The 24,906-nt window shown below is 36.7% G+C and overlaps 2 protein-coding genes across 3 annotated transcripts; one reads left to right on the forward strand and one right to left on the reverse strand.

Moving 5' to 3' along the window:
• Positions 1-11,991: 11,991 nt before the first annotated feature.
• Positions 11,992-14,941, reverse strand: LOC137747782 (uncharacterized). The gene is made up of 4 exons (XM_068487931.2): positions 13,916-14,941; positions 13,670-13,807; positions 12,541-12,780; positions 11,992-12,425 (listed from the first exon to the last, which is right to left on the reverse strand). Exons 1-4 carry the CDS (start codon positions 14,756-14,758, stop codon positions 12,336-12,338), a joined length of 1,311 nt encoding a protein of 436 aa, XP_068344032.2. The 5' UTR covers positions 14,759-14,941; the 3' UTR covers positions 11,992-12,335.
• A 4,654-nt stretch (positions 14,942-19,595) lies between these two features.
• LOC137718428 (uncharacterized) lies at positions 19,596-22,503 on the forward strand. Of its 2 annotated transcripts, none has more exons than XM_068457979.2 (3): positions 19,596-19,917; positions 20,016-20,129; positions 22,303-22,503. In XM_068457979.2, the coding sequence occupies exons 1-3, from the start codon at positions 19,657-19,659 to the stop codon at positions 22,378-22,380; spliced, it is 453 nt and encodes a 150-aa protein (XP_068314080.2). In that variant the 5' UTR covers positions 19,596-19,656; the 3' UTR covers positions 22,381-22,503. The 2 variants fall into 2 exon arrangements, with proteins under 2 accessions (XP_068314080.2, XP_068314086.2); XM_068457985.2 differs by having other exon boundaries at positions 19,617-19,917; positions 20,040-20,129.
• The last annotated feature ends 2,403 nt before the right edge of the window (positions 22,504-24,906 follow it).

Raw genomic sequence — 24,906 nt, forward strand, 5'->3', positions numbered from 1 at the left:
TGCCCAGAGATGAAAAAACTTGTAATCAGCAGAGATGTGACATTTGATGAAGAAAATATGTTCAGAGACTCTAAAAAGAATGTGAAAGATGTCCAATAGGTGGAGCTTGAGAAAGTTGCCTCTAGTACTTCAAATCCTATTTCCGCTGATGTCGAAGCCACTACAAGTGAAGAAGTGGGAGACCATGAGGATGTTGAAGAAGTTGAACTTGAAGATTCTATTCAAGTTGAAGAGCAAGTTTCACCTCAAGAGTCTATTGCTAAGAACAGAGGAAAGAGAAATATTACCAAGCCAGCTCGGTATAGTGACTATGTTGCTTTTGCTCTTCCTATTATCACTGATGAGATTCCATCCAATTTTGAGGAAGCCATTGAGAGTGAGGAAAAGGAGAAGTGGTGCAATGCCATGGGTGATGAGATGAATTCTCTCTTGAAGAACAAGGCTTGGGAGTTAGCTAAATTGCCTAAGGGTAAGAAAGCTATTGGTTGCAAATGGGTGTATGCCAAGAAGGAAGATGCTGATGAGAAAAGCAATGTCAGATTCAAAGCAAGATTAGTTGCTAAAGGGTATGCACAAAAGGAGGGCATTGACTACAATGAAATCTTTTCTCCAGTTGTGAAGCACTCTTCAATTCGCATTATGTTAGCTCTTGTTGCACAATATGATCTTGAACTTGTGCAACTTGATGTGAAGACGGCTTTCCTACATGGTGATTTGAATGAAGAGATTTATATGTGTCAACCGGATGGGTATAAAGTGAAAGGGAAAGAAAATTTGTTTTGCAAGTTGAAGAAATCACTTTATGGCTTGAAACAATCTCCAAGACAATGGTATTTGAGGTTTGATAAATTTATGAGAGGCCAAAATTATTCTAGAAGTCAATATGATCATTGTGTGTACTTCAACAAGTTGCAAGATGGGTCTTTCATTTATTTATTGATATATGTTGATGATATGTTGATTGCCTCAAAGAATGTCGAAGAGATTGAGAAATTGAAGAAGCAAATGAAGAATGAGTTCGAGATGAAGGATCTTGGTGAAGCAAAGAAGATCCTTGGCATGGAGATCACTAGAGACAGAGAGAAAGGTTTGGTATGCTTGAATCAAAGACAATACCTTGAGAAGTTGATTCGGAAGTTTGGAGTTCATGATTCAACCAAACCGGTTAGTACCCCTTTGGCTCCTCATTTTAAATTAAGTTCTCTACAGTGTCCTAAAACTGATAAAGAGAAGCTGCAAATGAAAGATATACCATATGCAAATTTGGTTGGTAGTTTGATGTATGCAATGGTATGCTCTAGACCGGATATTGCTCATGCAGTTGGCATGGTGAGTCGATATATGCATAATCCAGGTAAAGAGCATTGGAATGCAGCTAAGTGGATATTGAGGTATCTCCATGGTACTCGAGATGTTGGTTTATGCTTTGAGAGGGATGACTCTGGTATTGGTCATTTTGCTGTTGGTTATGTTGATTCAGATTATGCAGGTGATCTGGATGGAAGGAAGTCTACTACAGGCTATGTGTTTACTATGGCTAAAGGGCCAGTTTGTTGGAGGTCCATTTTGCAGTCGTCTGTTGCTTTGTCTACTACAGAGGCTGAATATATGGCAGTTGCTGAAGCTATAAAGGAGGCCATTTGGATACATGGGCTGATTAGAGATTTGGGGGTTGATCAGAAGCAGGTGGAGGTGCATTGTGATAGTCAGAGTGCCATTTATTTGGCTAAGTATCAGGTTCATCATGCGAGGACCAAGCACATAGATGTGCGTTATCACTTTGTTCGTGAAGTTGTTGGTGAAGGAGAAATCATTCTCCAGAAAATTCCAACTAAAGACAACCCCGCTGATATGTTGACTAAGGTTGTTGGTGTAGCCAAGTTTGTTCATTGCTTGAACTTGGCTCACATTTTGCCTATATAAAGAAGGCGTTGAGCAGTAGGAGTTTTGGAGAATTGGCTCGGCATAAGTTGTTCTCTTGCTAGTGTTTGGGAGTGATTTTTTGTGTCAATTGTGTTGGTTGGCTTATCATGGCGTTTTTGGAACTTGGCCAAGGTGGAGATTGTTGAATAAATGGCCAAGTGGCCAAGTGGACAAATGTCCAAGAAAACTTTAGGTGATTAAACAATCCAAAGGTGGAAACACATTCCTTGTTTTGGGGAGGAAAATAAGGGAAAAGACCATTGCTTTTGAAAAAAGAAATAGATATGAGAGAGCTTGTTTCGGTTGATGATAAAAACAGAAAAAAGAAAGAGTTCTTTTTTGAAGAGAGGGCAGAGGGCAGAGAGCAGAGAAGTGTGCACCAGAAAAACAGAGAAGAAGAAATAGAGGTGTCGCAGCCCCTCTTTGAAAAGAAGAAGAAAGTGCTCCTCTCTTTGGTTAGAAAGAAATTATTCATTATATTTCTTTCTCTATTTGTTTCTTTGGTGTGTGAGAGTTATTGGGTGTATTGGGCTTTTGGGTTGTGAGATTGCCAACACTTTGTAAACTCCCATTTGGTTGATAGTGGATTATTGGGTGAGCTCCTACTGCTCCGAGGACGTACTCCAGTTACACTGACTGTTGAGGAACCTCGTTAAAATCTTGGTGTTATTTTATATTTTGTTCTTGCATTTCTATTTGATATATTTCCTGTGGGTTAGCTTGAGTTGGTTCCAAAATTGATTTGGTGCTATCCTAGCACAACAAAAATAAGCATGCGGATAATTAAATAGATGACTTCATTGTTCCTACTTCATTGTTTAATTTGGTTGTAAGTAGAAAGTATTTAGGTTTGACTATTGACAATGAATTCACTATACCAAATCATTCACTTCTTACCGTAGACTAATAGAAGAAATACGCTGAATATTTCGTTACTTTATTACTCCTTTAGAGTTTACAATAGATGACCATATATGCCTTATTCTACAAGGAAAGTAATTACGAGGAGATAGAAACTAGATACAAGAGGTTACAATCAATACAAATCTTAATCCTACCTAAAACAAGACTCCTAGAATATTTACAAATTAAGACTCAAATCAAAACTCCCCCTAAAGTTGGTGCATAGATATCATACATGACCAACTTAATAATTGAGTCTTGAAAAACTTTACTAGATACTCCATGAGTAAAAACATCAGTCAGTTGCTCCTTCTAATTCATAAACGGTTTAGATACAATCTTCCTTTCAAGACTTTCCTTGACAAAGTGTCGATCAACTTCCACATGCTTTGTTCGATCATGTTGTACCAGATTATCTATTATCTTCCTTACAGATCCTGTCACAATATAGCCTCACTTGGTCCAAAACTAAGACATCTCAAAAGTTTACGTAACTAAAGGAGTTCACATAATTTGTGTGCTATATCTCTAAATTCAGCTTCAGCAAACGATCTTGACACCACTTTTTGCTTCTTACTACGCCAGCCTAACCTGCATTTGTAAATCCCTCAACCTTTAGATGCCTATGTTTGCATAAAGTATTCCCTTAATATGTGCAAACTTCAGATGTGACAAAATTCTCGTTACCACTGCAATGTGATCTTCATTGGATGAATGCATAAACTGACTTACAACACTCACAACATATAAAATATAAGGATGAGTATGACATAAATAAATTAATCTCTCTACGAGTCTTTGATATCTAACCCTGTCAACAAGAACCTGATATGGGTAAATATCCAAATGATGTTTTTCTACCATAGGAGTATCCATAGGTTTATACCCTAACATACTTGTCTCTTTCAACAATTCAACACATACTTTCATTGCGATAAGAAGATACCTTTAGGTGTACAGGCGACCTTAACCCCTAAGAAGTACTTCAACTTTCCCAAATCTTTCATCTCAAATTTAGATGCAAGATTTACCTTAAAACTTCTGGATTTTGTTTGAATCATCCCCTATAATAATCATATCATCCACATAAATAATTAAAGCAATCAATTTGCCAAGCCTTCATCGGGCGAATCAAGTGTGGCTAGGGCGTGCTTGGCTACCTTCGAAACGTCGTTGGGTTGCATTGTTGCATCGCCTAGGCTAGGTGTGAAGGCGCGGTAGGGAGTCATGGAGCTGGGGCTATGTTACACGTCGCAGGAGATGCTCAACTGCCGATATCGGACTGCTTTAGAACTGAATCATGAAGCAAAGGTCGGCTAGGGTCGTGTGATGCGAAGCAGAAGGTGGGGCTTAACTTGCTAATACATGTTGCTCCTATGTAGAATCTTCTGGGGCGAAGATGACAAAACTTGCTTTTGAGTGTCTTTTTAGTGATCGTTTACCCTTGACGTGCCTTTTCATTTGAGTTGTTATGTTTGTCAAAAAACTTTGCACCGCCAATGTCTGCGCCTTTATCGTCACGCATCTGGATTGGGTGGAATAATAAGTCATGATGATGACTGCGTGCATTTGAAGGTATAACTTGATCTTCCGGGTTGCAACAACTGTCGCCAAAGTTTGCTTTGGAATTTCTGGTAGCTGGTTTCTGCATCAAGGAGATCTTTGAACTGTGGAATATAGGTAATTGGGCCCCTAGCTCTTCTCGTATGAGGGTAGAGCTTATTATTGCTTCATATGTGACTGCTCATCCAGTCAGACCTTGAATCTCCTTCAAAATAGTAGGGGACTTCATATTCAAGATTACTCGAATTTGCCTTAAATGTGCATCGGCGAACCGGGCATGCTTCTCCGCCAGAGCGAAAGAGTCTGCTATAGTTAGATCTTCTTTCATGATCAATTCTTCGAACAGCGGATGGTCTACTGAGAGTCCTTTTTGGAAGGTTACTCTAGCTATCGAGTCGTTGCATCCGACTATCTTTGCCTTCTTTACTTTGAAGCTCTTCATATAGTTGCGAAACAACTCATTTGGATTTTTCTTGATGTTGAACAAGTGGTAGGACTTTTTCTTTATCGAGCAATAGAATGAATATTCTTTGGTGAAAACCAAAGAAAATTCGTCGAAACTCCGGATGAATTCTAGTGGCAAGGTGTAGAACCAATCTTGTGCTTCGCCTTGTAAAGTGGTGGCGAATATCTTGCACATGAGATTGTTGTTGTTTCGATAGAGGATCATTACGCTTCGGTAGTGCTTTAGGTGTTTTTCTGGGTCTCCATCCCATTTGAAGGATGTGAAATGTGGCATGCTGAACTTACATGGAGGCTTTGCTTGTTCAATTTCGTCCTTGAAGGATGACCTGCTTATGTTGGCCATGTCTCATCGTAGTGCCTCGTTAGTGACCTTGTTGCATTGGAAATCACGTAATTGCTCGGTCAGGAGCTTTTCTACTTCTTCTTAAATTTTCCTTTGTTGGGGGTAACGGAGCTCTCAGCTGCCCCTGGTCGTGACCTACTAGTCTAGGCTGCTCTTCTACATGCTTGCCTCATCTATGTCGCGGCTACGGTACATGTGGTTCGTTCCTAGTAGGAGAGGGAAATCTTCGCAAGCTGCTGGTTGAGCTTGAGCCAGGCTGAGTGACTGATTTTCTCCATCCTTCGTGCTACCTACTTCGATGTGAGGTGGATTATGCTCCTTGCTGGCCTAGCCGCGAATAAACACTTCACTTGGAAAGTTGCTCATGTTAATTATCGGAGTATGGCCTCAACCGTGAATGTATGCTCATTCGTAGGCCTAGTCGAGAGTGCACGCTTCTCTGCACACTAAGACGTGAGTACACACTATCTCGGGGGCTCAATCGAGAGTGTACACTACCCAAATGCTCGGTTTGTGGCTAGTAGAGTGGCTACTTGTCGAGACGTGGCTGGAGAGGTTCTTCATCTGCCTACTTTGGGACACCTCGTCTGGGGCACGTTGCTTATCGGTGCGCTAGCCCCTTTTGAAGAAAATAAGGGTGTTTATATAGAGGTATGGCCAGCCCCTTTGGGATGAGGAGGACCAGCCACTTGGATGGTTTTTCGGGTGAGATATATGATTTGTTAGATAATTAATAAATTAATTAGGTAATAAATCAATTAATTAGCTAATTAATATAATTAGAAAGGAATGATTTGAGGTTGCCTTGTGAAGAATATTTGATGAGGATGGATGAAATAGGTTGTGAATAAATACCTATTTTGAGCACTTTTGACTTGATTGAGGGATGATTGTCCACTACTTGTGCGTAGAAATCCCGGTGTGCCTTAAGGGTAATCTCGTCTTTTTCACCCAAAAATCCACATGTTGCCGCCATATTTTCTTGATTATTTTTGGCTCCACACCAATAATCAAAGCACGAGCTGTCTCTAGGATATGACAATTTTTCCTTCATGCCACCCCATTTGGTTGTGCAGTATGCAGACAAGTAGTTTTATGAACAATCCCACGATCTTGTAGAAATCAGGATAACTCAAAATTTATATACTCTTCACCTTGTCAGAACTCAAAAATTTAATATTAGAAGAATATTAAGTTCTAACCATTTGATGAAACAAACGAAACACATCATAAACCTTACTTTTATTTTTCAACACATACAACCATGTCATATGGATGCTATCATCCACGAAAATAACAAAATAATTAATTCCCGAAGTAGTACTAACAAGGGAAGGCCCCCATATATCAGAATGTACTAGCTCAAACGGAAAAGACTTTCTATTCATACTTGAAGAGAATGAAGTACGATGACTTTTGGATAAAATACACGTTTCACACTTGAATTTGAAGTTATTAATATCATTGAACAAAGTAGGTAACATATGCTCCAAATAACCTAAACGATGCATACCTCAAATGATAATGTGATAACAATACCTAATGTAGATTATTATTACGCGACACACATGCAAATTATCTATTCCAAGAATCACATCTTCCATATAATACAGCCTCTCGCTCTTAGCGCGACGCCCAATAATATCATTTGTCTGAATATCCTGAAGCAAGCAAAATAAAGGATAACTTAGTACAACAAAATCCAATTGTTTAGTGACTTGTGGTACAAACAATAAGTGATGAGATCAATGACAAAATCAATAGACAATTATGTAAGGAGGGAGAGAGGGTGTAAAACACATTGTTCCCGCTCCATCAATAGGAGCAGTAATACCATTAGCAGTTGTCACACACTTCTATAAGAACATGTAATATATTGAAATAAGGTTTTGTCATATTTCATATGATATGTTGCGTCAAAATTCAAAATCCAATATGTATTTGCCATTGTAATAACACAAAAGATAGTAATACACGACAATCACAATAATACACGGTAATTGCAGCAAGCTTCACATCAGAACTTGTAGATACTGCAACAAAACCAATACAATAACACGACAAACAACCAAAAAGAACAAAGCAATATGCTGCAATTTCTAGGTAGCAATAAGAAAAAAACACACAAGAACAACAAGAAAAACCCATACAACACAGCTCTTACACGAGCAAATTACAACAACTACAAATAAGAGCCGTGTAAGAGCTGTGTTGAATGGTGATGTAGGCAGGGGTTTTCGAGGATTACAAATAATCTTTGGTTTTTTTTTCAGATTTGGCGAGCATTTGGAATAACTAGTGAATTTAAATTTTTATGTGTAAGAATTCATTCATACTACCACTTAGTACTACGATATAGGGGTATTCCTCTTCACTTGTAAGTAAGAGGTCTTAGGTTCGATTCTCGCTAAAGGCAAGTTTGAACCACATTATCGCTAGCTCATTGTGAAACTAAGCTCACATCCTCCTCTTAATGTAGATAATATCGTTTGTTCAGAAAAATAAAATAAAAAAGGTCATTCATACTTGTTTATAAATCACATGGACACTTAAACAGTAATAACTCAATTAAATCATAAAATGAAAAGCAAATAAAGATACATGGATCCTTTCAAGTAAGGAAACACGTACGTAGTTTCTTTTTGTTGTGCAAAAGATTCAACTACCAACCACAATATATGAATGAAGATTCATTGCTCCATCTTCCCTTATCTCCCTCTATAAACACTATATTTTTAAATCATTATAAGTAGTATTTGAAGATCTCAAATCCTCACTCTCTCTTAACTGGCATACACCGTACTCTTTCCGTACCTTTCATATCAGTGAAAGGGACATATCTAATAATGAAATCCGCGTTAAAAGATGTAGGTCAAGCTCTGAGGAGGCAGGGACCACTTTGGTTGATGCCAAAGTGTCATATGACCAAAATAGTTAAAGATCCCAATGTGTTGGTTTGATATATTGACGTTGCCAGAGATTGATTGATCAATATGAGCTTTGGTTGTAAATGGTTGAGGCTCTTTGGCCGGGGAGGAGCTTTGCTATAGCAACCCTTTCTCTCTATGCGAATAAGATTGACAAACTAATTTTTTTTTTTGGATCACATGTTGGTTTAGATAACGAGAGACAACTATCTAATTAATTGATTATGTTATATATGATCTCGATTCACAATTTGATTCTCAACAACATAAGTTGAAGAAGATAATAATAAACTATAATAACATATAAAAAGGGGAAGGGGATAGGGTAAGGAAGAGGGATGAGCATATACGAAAGTGTAGTGACCCAAGTGATGTGTAATTAAATTCTAAATATATGAAGAATCCAATCCCCTGTTTTGGTATCAACTTGAAAGTTCGAGGAAAAGGTCCATGGCATCAAGATTCAATCAAGAACCATACCATCCACACCCCTCCCTCCCACCCCCGAGCTTCTCTCTATTGATAATACTAAAGTGATTGAATTTGGAGAAAAAAATATGTAAACTAAATGATGTATCATCAATAAAAATAAATATGTTTATTAATATTTAAGTAATAAATCAACTATTATTTTTTATATTCTTTAATTTCTAAAATTATATATATAAATTTAATCTTCTAACATTACTATATATATATATATATATATGTATATATGTATATGTTTGGATTACGTAAAATGTATAAAAGTTTGGTGGCTGTGTTTTGTGGGGGCACCAAAATTAATTATAGTCCTCTGAGTGACAAAACATGTTGACATATAATCATATTACAGCTGGCAGCTATAACTTTGATGAGCTATGCATAGTAAAGCATGGACAGCTTCAAGTAGTGACTTTTAGCATGTCAGATTCGACCAAAAAAGCATGTCATATACCTACTCTATCTATCTATGATCTATCCCAATCTCTATAGATGTAGACATCAGAGGCTTTTTAAACCTAAAGAATCACCCATTCCTGTTTCAACCCCAATGGTCTTTATAACGCGTCATTCGCATTTGGATCCCACACTCATCGAACGGTTTATATAGCGTGATACGTTCAGGCGCACGGCGGATAGTGATTACTGTAATATTTCTCTCCATCTTTAGCGATGTAGTCAAATTTGGATTTGATGGCATTTTTAAAAACTATAAAATCAGAATGTAGTCAATTACGAGTTTAATGGTGGGTTTTAAAAGATTTTAAAATCAGGTGTAGACAAACCAAGATTTGAGATGATTTAAAGAATACATTCAAATTTATGAGCAATCAATTAAAATTTTAAAAAATCCATACAAATCTAAATGTAGTAAGAATGCCAAAGATTTGCTAGGATTTTGATGGGTTTGAGGATGGAAGGTATAAATACCAAATGCCATCAATAATCCAACACTTCCCCATCTAATTTCTTTTCACGCCAAACCATAAAAGATGAATTGTCCTGGCATGAGTTCCATGCATTCCCCACTAAACTCGCATTTCGCATTTTTGCTATATATTTTTTTTCTGCATTTGGTCTGTTCCTCTGAAAAGATGAGTAACAATTGGAACATGATTTTTCTGAATTGGGATTTTATCTTTCTTTTTCTTTTTTCCTTATAATTCGTGCTCTTTCCACTTCTCATTTGCAATTTTTTTGGGGGTGTCAAAAAGAATTTAAATTATCAAAACTGGAACAATTTTTTGGTGGGTTAGATGAATGCAATTGAAAATTTTTGGGTTTTTCGTTGATCTGGATTCAATACGTGAAAATGACAATTGAGTTTGTTTTTGTTTAATAAAAAAGTGGAAAGAAATTGTTTTTGTGGAATTCCCTTTATTGGTTTGGTGAACTAGGGTTATGCAATTTTGGCCAACAAGTTGTTTGTTTAAATGCCTAAAAGAAGTATCTGATGAATTGGTTGAGTGTTTTTTTCCTCTGCCTTTCGTCTAATGAAGTTTCTGTTGGTTTTAATTGCTTTTTGTATAATGTGTGTAATGTTGTGGCAATTTTTAACTTGAATTTGATACTACTGAGATTTTGGGTCGATATGTTATGAGATGTGATTAGATAAAAATTGGGGAAGAAATATATTAGCCATTTGTAACTTTGATAAAAATCCATGAAAAATGTCCACACAAATCCTAAGAAATCCATGAAAGAAGTTCATACAATCCATAGAAATCTATTATGGAAATTCATATAAATCTTTCAAAATCCATATAGAATTGTAGAATTTATTAAAATTCTTTAAAATCTGTTCCTTAACAAAATCTATTAAAATCCTGTGAAATCCAAATTGACTACACCTCCTTTAGACTATGGATTAATCTATGGTGTATATTTTTCTGCATCATTGAGTTTATTCTTCGGTTTGTAAATAATATTTGAAGTACAATGAATCTATATAAATGCTTTGGTGTATATTAGAAATTAAAGAATGAAGATTTATATTCTGCAAAAGGCATCCGTGACGTAAAATCCTCACTCCACTACTGTGCTCATCAACGATTTTTGATAGCATGATGCACCCGCATGCAACTGAACTGAGGCTTGAAAAGCTCCCTACCCTATTACATAATGTGAGGTTTTGGAGCGTTGGAGCTATAAAACGACCACAAACAACCATCAATATACCTTAAGTGGTGAAGCGCATTTATTCATACACTTATATTCAATGGAACTTTAACGAAAAACTTCCGGTACTGTTCACTTTAACAAAAAACCATATTTATACACTAGAAAGTCAATCCTGGTATTATTCACTTTACCCTTTATTTTGTCCTTATCGGTAAAACTCAAAGTTTTCAAATCATTTTCATTAGTTTTCCTTATATTCAATTCTCCTCAGCTCTCTCAGACTCGTTTGTATAAAAACTTAACTGAAGTACGGAAATGCAATTAAAAAACATAGTCAGCACAAAGAAACCAAGTGCATGGCCAGATATACAGGCTTGACAAAAACGACTTTTCTCCCGACTTTTATTTAGTATATCTTCTTCTAATCATTGTATAATCTAAAGAGTAAAAGGTATGATCCAGTCAAAAGTCTAATGTTTAATTACCCTTAAATTAGTGATATTTCGGTTTAACTTGCAACAAGTGACTATAATTAACGATTAAGAGAGATCTTGAACAATTCAATTCACCGTCTTATGACATGAGGCATGACATGCACATAGCTTAATTAAGGATTAATTATGTTAACCAACGTCATCTGCTACCATTTGCATATATAATCCAAGTCCAGTCCTAATTATATTATACATGCAGACTTGATAGCAGTATGCGTACCAATACCATTGAACACAAAATAAACATACCATACTTCACTATAACATAAGCAGTAATGGAACGGTTACTTACTTGGGAATAAGAAGTCATAAATCGTACAAGTCAAAATATGTTAAAGAAGCAACAAGTATGAGATCTACTACCTCTCGTTATCTAATTTCTAACTCTTCGTGTATTAAATTACGGATTGTATTGTATAACCCAAATACATGTTGATCCCATGTTGTAGTATACACATGAGAAGTCATGTATCAAAATAACTCTATGAAAAAAGAACGGGGATAGGATATAGAGGCAGAGTCTTAGCTGAAGTTAATGAAGGACAAAGAGTAGTATTACGAAGAATAAAATAAAGGATTAAGTAACTAAAATCTACTAATCTTTCAATGTCATTCTAAATTGGTCTCAACTTTTTTAAACATTCAAACAAGTACCTAACGTATTGAAAATGTCACACCCTTGAAGCCCCAATTAAATTTAAGTTAAATTAACTAGGGCTTTCTTTGTTAGGAGATTACACATTCGTAGAACTAAAGCATATGTGTTCCATTTTAAGGTTATAAGTGCCATCTATTAATTTGTGAACTCTAATTCTAATTTATACAACGTTCCAAGGAACGTACGATAATGTCATTACAGCAATACACATGCAAAGAAGGTCCAGTGCCAACTAAAATGGCGGCTCCTGGACTTTTATTCGGTGACCGCAATTTATAAAGCTTACTATAAAGTTTGTAAATCTGTTAAATCATCACTTAACCTTTCAGACGGCCCCAAGTATAAATCCACCTTCGCGTCCCCCCCGAGTGCAAAACGCCCAGAATGGTGCAGCACTGCCACCATGTCAAGTCTAGCATATGATAATTGTCCTTTCCATTTGATACTGAGAGTGGCTATTGAGATGTTTGCTCAAATGAACTCAAAGCACTGATTAGAGATTCATAAACTTTTATGCCTTTCAAGAATACGGTATCCTTTAGGTGCTGCAAAAAAAAAAAAAAAAAAAAAAAAGAAAAAAAAGAACGAGACGTTGGAGTCAGGAAAAGAAAAGATATTCATGATAAGTTCATGCTAAAGAGATTGGTCAAAACATCGAACCTCATTATGGTCATGAAGTAAGATAGGAGTATTTTTCATTGGGGAGAAACCAAGCGCAGGAATGCCCTGCTGCCTGATGAATCGTGCATCGGTAGTTGATGTCAAAATTTCAGGCTTCGCAAGTTTCCCTCCAGCTGATTCGATAGCTTGTTTGAAAACAGACCACCATGGATTGGAATCATCAGTTGCTGTTGCTAAAGGGCGGCCCATAAAATCTCTAGTTGGTCCTTGATCAAGTAGCTGCCATGCCATAAAAAGGAATGAATGAGACATTTCCCACTTTTACTCCCACTCGTTGCAGATGGCATGCAGAGGAAATGAAGAGTACATACAGATTAAAGTAAACAATGACAGCATAATGGTCACCAGCAACATATTTGGAAACAAAACCTTGTATTTTGGGTTCTAACAAGCTTATATGTATTGAATTCATGAGATCTCATCAAATAAGATGGCAAAAACCACACTTGCAGAAAGACAAATGCTTGCTTATTATGGCCATTCACCAGCCATACCATGATAGATCAAGCTAGCCACAGAAAGAGTGTAAAATTGGAATTGAATGCACAAGCTACGATAAGTTTTGTAGTGCTTGTTCTGCATCCAAATCAAAATCAAGCACCTTTCGTAATTTGATGTCTAACTTTAATTCCAATTCCCAAGTGAAAAACCTGAGACGTGGTTGTTCACTATGACTAAAGATGACCACAAGGGATGAACTGGTTGAATTTCATAGTCAAAATATGGTTTAAAATGGCCAGCATAAAAGATAAATAATCCAATACATTCCAAAACTTCTATCTATCCAATACCACGAAACTGCGAGGCGTATATGTAGATAAATGCTATTACCATTACAAACTAATCGCTTGCATGCGGGGTTCCTCCTCTAATCTGATTCACACAAAACTACAAGATATGTACTTTCAGTAAACTTGTTTAACTATATGCAGGGTGTAATAATCAACAACGGAATTAGAAATCAGCTCATCTACAGTATCCCTAAAAAACTAACCATTAACACATTCGGATACACAAAAGGTCTCCAATCCTATAAAATTTCACATTATACTAAACCAATAAAGACACTGAAAATCCATGCACAAAATCAGAGGACACAGAGGCTCACTTGGTAAGTCAAATTCCTTGACGCCGGCGCCCATTCCTCAGCAATCCTCTTCCTAAGAAGCTCCGGGTCTGCAGTAGGCGGGATTCGTATATTAAACCCTGCTTCCGCCTCCGAAGGTTGCATATTCATCACAAACCCCTACACAGACAATCAAACAAGCACCTTGTCATCGTCAAAACACCAAAACACCCATTAATTACACACACATTCAAACCACAATCAGCAGATTCAGTAATTCAAACTCACATCGCCGGAAGCAATCCCAGACTTCAAATAAACAGGATTGACCGAAATAACCTCCGAAATCGCCGCATTGCCGGCTTTAACCTCGTCGAATTGGGCCTCCCTGAACCGACTCATAACCTCCACGCTCTTCATCAAATTCTCCATCGCTCCGTTATCGTACAATCTCGAACCGTGTCCCGGCGTCCCCTGTGCCTTCACGATCAAATTCCACGGCGTCCGATCGGCGTAGAAAACCCTAAACTCGTCGCCGGGATTAGCCTGGCCTTCGTCCAACATAAACCCCACATTCAAATCCTGAAATTGCTTGGAGACGGCGAACTTAGCGGCGCCATCAAGGCCGCCGATCTCCTCGTCGGGGACGAGGGACACGTGGACTGTGCGGATAGGGGTGAACTTGGCGGCCTTGAGGTTGCGGATGGCCTCGAGGTACTGGATGGCGATGCACTTGTCGTCCTGGGCACCACGGGCGAAGATGAGACCCTCCGGGGTGCGGTGGGCGGAGAAGGGAGGGTGGGTCCACTTGTCGGGCTCGGCGGGGACGGAGTCTAGGTGGGAGTTGAGGAGGAGGGAGGGCAGAGAGGGGTGGGACCCGGGCCAGGTGAGGAGGAGGAGGGGCTTGGATTTGGACGGGGTGAAATGGAGGGTCTGGATTTGGAGGTTTAGGGTTTGGGCGATGGCGGTGAGGAAGGCGACCGGGGCAGCGTAGTTTGGGTTGGGGTGGGCGGTGTTGATTCGGAGGTAGTTCTGGAAACGGCCGACGGGGGTTTCGTTTTGGCGGTCGGGGTGGGCCCCGGTTGCGGCGAGTAGGTGGAGGAGGAGTGTGAGGAGGAGAGGGTTGGACATGGTGGCGGATGTGGCGGCTGTTACAGTTTGTGCTTGAAGTTCAGCTCACTGCCACACTTCAATTCGGTTTGGGCTGTTGAGCTGTGTCTACGGTCCAATTACAATTTTTTTTTTTCCTCCCTACGGGACTCTCTAGTTTCTTAGAGATATGATTTGAAAGTCAATCTTGAGAACAAACATTTCAAGATAATGTCTAAATGGATAGTTAAGTTTAATACAACAAATAGGCAAAGTCACTCATTCCGAGTATCTCAATTATATGTTTAGATAGTGAATCCATGGGCAATTGATTGATGACAGAAGTAATTTAAAGATGTCTAGACTGCAGAGATCTTCTTTATATAATCATAATGTCTTAAAGGTTTTTTGGTCATAGGATTGTCAGAGGGATGTTGACAAACCGGATAGACCAGTATGTACTATGTCTGCTTAAATGAGAATGATGAAAAGTCTCAAGCCATTCGCGTAGGGACACTGAGACAAGTATGTAGATGCTCGTTAAGGGAATAAGCCCACTAATACAATCAAATGAGACTTGCATGGAGGTCTACTCACATGTCAAGCAAGTAACTTTATTGGTTGGAATAATGTAAGCAGTCATTTGACCAGAGACATCATAGTTGTCTTGGAGATACGTTGTTGATCATTTGACAATGAAACGTGATCATATCTCACCTTGGATGTGCTATATACATTGTTGGGGTTAGAGAATTATTCTCATAGGCATGTGAATGTTCAATTCCTCATTATGTGAGGATGAAGACTCTAAGATGTGATTCGGGAATCTTCAGCCGGAGTATCAAGCGTAATGAAGGAGGCATTCATATACGACTCAATTGAATCATATAAGATAGTATAATCATATAAGGTTTGACATAAATTGTCCATAAACTGGTAAATGATTGAGAGTATTGAATTGGAGAATGATTGATTACATTGTAATGCCAATTGAATAAGTTCTCCGACCAAATTCTACATTAGCTTGGGTAGCCATGATCTATGTCACTCGTGGCTTGTGAGTCCTTCTTAATGGTTAAATAAGTAATCATCAAAGTAGAAGGAGAATGAAAAGTAAGTTTTAGTTTATTAAGGGTGTATTTGTTGCACATGACTATCTCGAACTAGACTAGCTTCAGGAACTAAGCTGAACTAATGTAGTGAAGTGTTTAGTGCAGTATCAGAGGCCTGTGAGTCCTTGAAACAAAATACTACTTTTTAATCCCTGAAAAACTACACTCAGCTCCCCCCGAGGCCTAATCCTTAAACTTGACCAAATAATCCTTAATGTGATCAGATAATCCATAATTTCTTCAAAGTTACAACCAATCACCACACACGAAATTCAAGGAAAAATTTAAAGGACAAAAAGGAAAATATCTGCAAATAATTGAGAAGTATATTTCATGGAACTTCAAGGATTTTTTTTTGCAGAAATTGAAGGAACTATTTTTTTACAAGAAATTCAAGAAACGTTTTTGCAAGAATTCAAGGGAGGAAAAATCCTGCAAAAAAAAAAAAAAAGGATGTTAATTTCACGAAAAATACTTGTAAAAAATAAAAGGAATCTAAGGGAAAATACCTCTAATTGAAGAGAGCATTCAACCTTTAACGTAGCCGTTGAAACATTCTAATTGGAGAGAGCTTTCCAAGTCCGTGGATTCAATCAGAGATGCAAGTATATGAAGCGGCAGAACTAGCCTACTGTGATGCCTGGCGAGCTAACTGGTGACAAGTCAGGGTTTATGGAATTGGGGAAGCGAGAGACGGCGATGGCTTGGATTTTTTGGATTCGTTTCAGTCAAACCTAATATTACAGACTTGGAGATCTTCTGAGATGGAAAAGAGGGAGGAGGAGAGAGAGGGAAGGCAAGTTGTCGTTTAAAGACTCATGCTTGGGGCGAAGCAGCACGAAGAACATAAATGGAACTATGAATCCCTCATTTTGTGTGGCTCTTGCTAAGCCCACCTAGTGAAGGATTTAGTCAGCACGAGTCCGGCTTAATCCCATTAAACACAACCCTAATTTGCACCAAACACATGACTACTAATTCTAGCTAAGTAGTCCAGTCTACTGAAACTTAAGGTGGCTAAATAAACACGCCCTAAGTGTCACATCCCGGGCCGGGGGGGGACCACTTCCCAGCCCAGCTCCACCACCGTAGCACAATATTGTCCGCTTTGGACCCCGACCACGTGAAACTCGTGAAACATTATGAAAGAATATGAACGCATAATTTATTTATTTATTTATTTTATAATTACCTTAGTCGTTGAATTTAAATTTGGACCGTTAGATTTTTTTTTTTTACTGTTGGATTTGATCATATTTGATCTTAGCCGTTGGATTTAATGAATTTATAAATGTAAAACTAAAAAAAGTACACATATATGGTGGCCCAGCCTTAATAACTCGACACTAATGTGACATCCCACATCGCCCGGGGGAGTGATCCTTATATGTATATTCTCATCCCTATAATAGCACGAGGCCTTTTGGGAGCTCACTGGCTTTAGGTTCTGTAGGAACTCCGAAGTTAAGCAAGAAGAGGGCTAGAGCAATCCCATGATGGGTGACCCACTGGGAAGTTGCTCGTGAGTTCCCAAAAACAAAATTGTGAGGGAATGGTAAGCCCAAAGCCAACAATATCGTGCTACGGTGGTGGAGCGGGCCCGGAAAGTGATCTGCCTCGGGCCAGGATGTGACACTAATCTGGGGGAATCCTAGGCTAAATTTGTCCCATAAATGAGTTCTAGGTTAAAACTCATATTTACCGTAAGGGTTTGGAGCAAGTTGAGATAAGTTTATGACCTAAAATTTAAGTTTTACTCCAAGAGTTGGAATAAGTCTAAGTGATTGTATAATAGCTAATCAATTGGATTGATACCAATCACCTCACTACCTCACTAATTGGAACCTAAAAAACTATACACTGATACACTCATGTGGTGAGATAGCTAAAGAATGATGGAATTAATTAAATAGATTGATAAGTGTTATGATTAATTAGAAAGTCTAAATATACTATAGAAGCAATGAAACATTGCATTTAGGCTTAAAGGAAGCTTCAGATCCTTTTAGGCCCATTGAGCCCAAACTTATTGGATTTTTATTTCAAGCATAAGATGACTTGAAATGAGAAAAGCCCAAGCCAAGTCAAACAGAGAGGTCAGCCATAAGGGTGAGGAAAAAAGATAGGGAAGTCAATCACTTGCAAAATTTATCGTAGCTTACTCATTTATTTGCAAATTGCTTTGTAGTTTTTATGCGGATTTTTCGTTGTTGTTCAGTTAAGAAAAGAGGGTGGAGAATAAAAATCAACTCGGAAGTCTTTAAAATGTGATTCAAATGTCCATAATTAACGAACTTGTAGGAATCCCATTCAACTTCATTCTACTTTGTAGAACTCTTTTAAATTTGGAGTGTAATGAATAATTTTTTTATCTCATTTTATTGTCCACTCTTGTAGTTCACTTGCTGCTATATGAATATAGTATGTTGCTCCTAATGTTTTGTGGTATGTTGGCCTTCTAGAGTCATAACAGATTAAATTTCTTTATGTTAATTCCTAGCAGGATAATAACAAGAGATTTGACCAAGTAGGATGTTAATACCCCTTTCTTTGATTATTTAAGAAAAAATGAAATTGAGAGAAACCGATGGTCTTCGTTTGACAAAGAAAAGAAAAATATTGATGAGAGCAACACTTGATTATGGTACAAGAATCTTTTAATCAATAATTGGTTATTCGTATAATTTGAAGGTAGTTCTATCTATTTAAGTGATATTTTGAATAAAATTGAAAATTTATTTATTTTTTTATAAAAAAAAAAGAGATTTTTAAGTTTAAGAGTTAATTTTTAGCTATTATTTATAAATTCTGAATTTCAGAGACAACCTTTCATTTTTTCTTAACAAAATTTAAGCAAGCAACTGAAAAAGAACACATTCATCCACCCAAAATGGTAAGCAAACAGAGTATGTACTTGATACCAATATATTATATTCTAAATAAATATTTGGTATATATTGTCTCAACGAGTTCTTCTGTTGATTTGAACAGAACTTATATTATTACAGCATACTTTTGAAGTAGTTCACATTTTTGTACGACCACTAAAAGTCCTATAAAACTATTTGTATATGTAACTTACAGTTAAAATTGCTCCTAATTTTTTAAACCCTAAATTTATTTTTTGTATTTCTGTTGACCTTGACAAGAATACAATGAGATCAAAATTAAAATTGAAAATCCCACTTACAATTGTGTGGATTCCAATGGAGGCAGCTAATATGTGATAAAAATGACAGAAATTTTTTAAAACTAAATTACACAAAACTACTTTAATTATGGGTCGAACCACAATCTCATACCTCATGTTTTAAATATTGCAATATCATACCTCAACTTATGAATTCGTTGAAATGTCATACCTTCGTTAAGTTTTTTGTTAATTTGGTTGTTAAATGATAACGTGGCAGGAGCGGGGTCCACTTATTCCCCACGTCATCATTTAATAGTCAAATTATTAATGTTTATTAATTTTAATATAAATTATTAATTTTTATTCATAAATAAATAAATTATTAATTAGTAAAATTTGTATTCTAGTTGGTGAAGGAGTGGGCTCGACTCTTGTTCATAATTTACTAGTCAAATTGACAGAAAACTTAATGGAGGTATGACATTATAACGAATTCATAAGTTGAGGTATGAAATTGCAATGTTTAAAATATGAAGTATGAGATTGTGGTTCGACATATAATTCAGGTAGTTTTTTGCATGGGCTAGGTCGATTCGCTGAATTGGCCAGAACAAGGTCCGGCCCAAAAAAATTTGCAGCCTCCGGTGCAGAAGACCAGAATTGGGCCTGTCCCATTTTGCTAAGAATTTGTAAGCATGGCCATTGCAGCACTGGCGACGGCGACAATGGCACACTCAGCAAGGCCAGCCTCGAATTTGTTCCTAACACCACACAGGGCGAGGTGGGTCTTCAACCCTTTTGCCGTTTCTTCTTCTTCTTCTTCTTCTTCAAAGCCTTCACGAGCACTCATTCTCTACTCGAAGTCCGGATGCTGTTTGTGCGATGGCCTTAAAGAAAAACTTCAGGCCGCTTTCTTACTTTCCGGCCCTGATTCCCTCCACGACGTCGATTTGCAGGTAAACCCACCAAGTTTTTTTTTATTTTTTATTTTTTTATTTTTTCTCTAATAACATTTCTAATCCCAAGCTTTTGGTTTTCTCTGGTTTCAATGGAGTTTGCTGTGTTGGGTTTTGCTCAGGTGAGGGATATTACGAGCAATCCAGAGTGGGAAAGAGCTTACCAGTATGAGATACCAGTTTTGGCCAGAGTGTTATCTGATGGCACTGAGGTTAGTTTCTTCCATTTAGTTTGTTGGGTTGGCTTTAATTTCAAGATTAATTTGTGCAATGTGCTGGTTTTGCATTGGAAAAGCTTACAAATACAGTAATTTATTTGTTCTACTAAGTGAGTTGGAACTTAAACTTTATTATTGTTCGAACAGAATTCAGGGAATTTTCCAAGTTGAGGAACGCCACTTAAATAAAAGAAATATTTAAGCTAAAACATTGAACTTCTGATCATGACCAGAGACCTTTTTTTATTTTATTTTTTGTGTGTGTGTAAAGGATGCATTAAATCTATGCAAAACAGGCATATGAAGCTGTCGTACTGAGTTTATGTGCGCTTTCGGGGGTTTTTAGAATAAACGAAGAAACTGAAATCACACAAGCACTCAAAACTTAATCACAAGTTTTGAATTTACATAGTACATACTACATGTCCGTAGTCCAATATAGTAATGTGTTGCCTCACCAAACATCACAAGCAATGCAAATACGGGAAGCTATCCTGGCCGGACACATACCTATGGCTGATTTGGTTTCAGCGATCCCAACAGAGTTTAGCTCGGGCTGTATAAGGGTTGAGGTACCTGTTAAGCCTGATAGGCTGATCCATATCATAATATGAGGCCTACTTCCAAAGTAGACTACTTTCCTTCTGTACATATTTTATTATTACTTGAATTTCTTGTCTTAATATCATTGTTCAACTTATCTTATTTTATTTAGTAATATAAAGTGTCTAATAAACAAATATGTTTCGATAATGCTCCCTTTTATCAAATTACTGTATCCTTTATGTTGCATTTGCTTTCATAGTAGTTTTCCATTAACTTGGCGCAATTAGTGAAAGGTTTGATGCCCATAATGACGCCAAAGACAGATTTAATATCTTGCTATTGACACTGAATGGTTGAATCAATTCTTTGTTGATGAAGCTATTCTTCGGATGGGCTCCAGAATGCAGTCATTTGACATTCAAATAAGATGATTTTAATGTCCGTATGTTGGGTTTGAATGTCTATGATTTGACGAATCTCATAAATTTGTCTATCCTGATGATTAAAATTTTTCGGAATCATATGGCTGAAAGGAATGGACATCCCATGAAACTTTTTGTAAAGTTAGCAAGTGGACCATTTCATATGATAGTCCGTTGTGTCATGGATTGTGAGCTAGCCCTATTTGGTTAAATGCGGAGCTGAGTGATTGGTAATGTAATTTGTAAATGCTACCCAGGATTCGTTGTCTTTTTTTTTTTTTTTTTTCTGTTTGTTTTGGAACTTTGGTCTAATGAACTTGTTTGCACAAAAACTGCTTTCAATACCAGCTGATTGATTAGATGCTGAAGTGGTGAAACCAATTAATCTTCGTTATGATTGATTAAAATTGGCTTAGGCTTCGTATGCGTATGCAACAATCATATAATGTGTTCCAATACCCTTTGCTAATTTTCTTACTTTTGAATCGATGTGCACACACCCTTATCCTTTTCATATTTTATGTAGTTGGTGCTCCCAGAGTACATACTACTTTTTCTAATCAATTTCTAAAGGGATTATTTTCAAATATCATTCTTCGTTTTTACTTTCTTGCTTTTCTTTTTTCCCGCTGCTGTTAACTATCTTGTGACGCATTTGATTCTTACTCTAGATGCCTACCGATGGATGCAGATTCTCTTTGCTGTCGGTTGTCTCAAATATTTTTTTTTTGCCATCTGTTTGTTGTAACATCCATGATCAATTTTTTTCAGTAATAGCTATCTGATTAGGGTTCGCTTTTTTCCCTGTGCTGTTGTGCATGATTGCGATGATATGGCTTTAGTTGTTAGTCTCTTTTCAAGATATATATATTTTTTGCTTCGAGCATCAAGCAATTACTTTGCTTTAGATAGTGGATTGGCTATCAAATCAACATCCAACTTAATAATAGATGGAATTGCCTCTATGAGGTGGCCCCTATCTTGCTTGAATCATCTCAAGTTTACTTACCCCGTTCGTTTCCATTTAGCATGGCTAAGATATTTTGTAGATAGTGCAAGACTTACTACTTGTGCTTGTTTCCTCACTCTACCGTTCGATTAGCATGTTAACATTATTGTAACGAAACAATCTAGAATTTTTTGTTATCGAAGATCACATTTGTAGTTTCATCTGATGAAAATATTATTTTCCTGTTCAGGAAACTCTCCCCAGATCATCTCCTCGCCTTGGAGTGGAGCTGGTTCAGAAGAAAATAGCTGCTGCTTTCAAACATTAGTGGGTTTGGGAGCCCCTTTGTAAAGTGAAGTTATTTTTCATTGGAATGTACATCTTTGATCCTTTGTAACTCGCCTGAACTTTGTATCAACGTCGAGTAAATGATCAGAAAATGTTTTTTTGACTCTCCTTTCCTGATTCCTTTTGTTATCTTTACGTTTCTTTCCATCAATGAAAAATGCAATTCAAGTCCATCACTGCAAATGCAAAGATAGGCACTTTTCCCCTTTCTTTGTCCTTCCTTTGTCAATAATTGGTCTCTGGGGGTCTATGGAAGGAGACTTTAGACTAACCACAATCCAAAGCAATGTGATGTTTCTAAAAAACAAAATACTAAAAAAGGAAGTATTTCATGTGTTTTGTTTTTCGTGTTTGTGTTGCGTTGTATGAAGTTATCCTGGATTTAAACCCGATTCATTAACTAAATGTGTTAAGATATATGAATCTGTTAGCATAATTATCATTTCATGTCACTGTCGTGTTAAAACGTGTTTCATGAATAAACACTAACTTGACCCTTTACAAAACACGTACTTATTGTGTGAATGCGTTATAGATATGCTAAGATACGACTCAACTTGAGCTCTTAAATTTTTTTGAAGAATCATGGCGCCATGCTATCGTGTCGTATATAATTTTTATTCATCTGTGTATCAGTGCAAAAGTGGTCCATCACCTATAAAACATAGTAAATAGAGTGTCTACACGTTTTGAAAATTGTAAGATTTTTAAGCAAGCACACCATTTTTAAGCAATTTGCACTAGTCTTTCTTTGGCTTTTGTTGAAGCAGATGGCTCTGTAGTTGTTAGTTCTAAAAAAACATAGCAATTGCAGGGTCCTGCCTTAGGTGCCCAATTTTGCATTGCAAGTTTGCAATTTTAAAGAAAGATTTCCCAACTTTTAAGCATTATTGAAGCAATAAACTACAATTCATGTAAAATTTTTTCCCACTCTCTCGTGCTTTCTCCTAAGAAGACAGATTTCCTTCACTTTGATTTCCTTTACTTGATCTTCCAGTTCAATATATATGAATATTTTTTATAGCGCATTACAAGGGGAAATCATCCTCATTTTCCAATGAAAATGATGTTTTTATTTTTTTTGAGAAAAAAAAAAAGGATAATTCAGACTCAATTCATCTAAATTATGAAAATTTGATTAATTTTACTTGATCTTCCATTTTCAATATATATATGGATATCTTTTTATAGGGCATTACAAGGTGAAATCATCCTCATTTTCCAATGAAAATGATGTTTTTTTTTATTTACTTTTTCTAGAAAAAGATAAGATAATTCAGACTAAATTCATCTAAATTACTAAAATTTGAGATTCAACTTAAGTACATAAAGGAAATCACTATTGTTCTAACCAACTTAGCTAAACTCAAATTTACAAAATGAAGTTCAATGGATATATACCACCCAAATAATTTGACATAAATTTTTTTGTAAAGAAAGTATGATACTAATACATGATATTTTATTTAAAAAAAACTTTTTAAAGAAGCTAATAAAAGGTGGATCTTATTTTTGTCAATTTGCTACAAGGAGTGAGAAGGAAAATCCTAGAGGGAACAATCATTGATAATGTATTCCATAATTATATAGTTATCAACTCAACTTTAATAGTATCACTTGAAAAAGAAGGTGAAAAGGAAGGAGGATTATACCTTAAAGCCCTAGGTCTTGGACATTTTGCAGAACTCAAGAAGGCCAATGAAGTTTCAAATGACACAACATCGAAAAGTACTGATGGGTGCTGATATTCTTTGATCAAGTACTTTTCATCCCTAATCCTACTGCATGCTTTCTAGCTTCTAAATATCTTTTAAGCTTGTTTCTGCTGCTTTAATTTCCCTTTCTTATTTTAAAAGGAGGTAGCAAGTCTGGGCCTATTAGACCACAACAAGAAGAAATATTATAGAGTCATGTACGATTTATATTCCTTTTCATATGATTAATGTTTAAAATATTGATATAGATGAAAATTGATATGCAAATATCGGCTGTCTTTGTTGAAAATTTGAAATGGAGTGGGTATATCAACTCATGCAGATATAGTCGAAATTAGAGAAAAATTTATCAAAAAAGAAAAAGAAAATCAAAAGTTCGAAATCTGGAATGGCTTCTGACAAAATTTAGGTAGTGAATCGATATTCATTGAAGTTTGCATTTCACCCCCCTTTCTATATCGATCTTTGATTTTTCGGATATTTCGAAGGAAATACCAACAATCTCATGGATATTGTAAACTACATATGATGAGTCAAATCTCTTTTATTAAGCGCAGATGTGAGTTATATCAATTGGTTAAGATAGTGTGTCCTTCCTTTATTGTCAAGTTTGAATCATTCTCTAATAAATTGGAGTAGTTTAGAATATAAGATTCTCCCTCAATAACGGAAATCTGCCTAGGAAGAAAGATATATCCTTTATTTTATAGTAACCTGCCAAAACAAATACATCCATGCAAACCTTTGCTTGACATTCAGACGAGCATTGCCAAACATTACTATCAAAAGGA

The sequence above is a fragment of the Pyrus communis genome, chromosome 15 (assembly GCF_041283825.1).
Source record: "Pyrus communis isolate YQ-2024b chromosome 15, ASM4128382v1, whole genome shotgun sequence".
NCBI classification, from domain to species: domain Eukaryota; kingdom Viridiplantae; phylum Streptophyta; class Magnoliopsida; order Rosales; family Rosaceae; genus Pyrus; species Pyrus communis.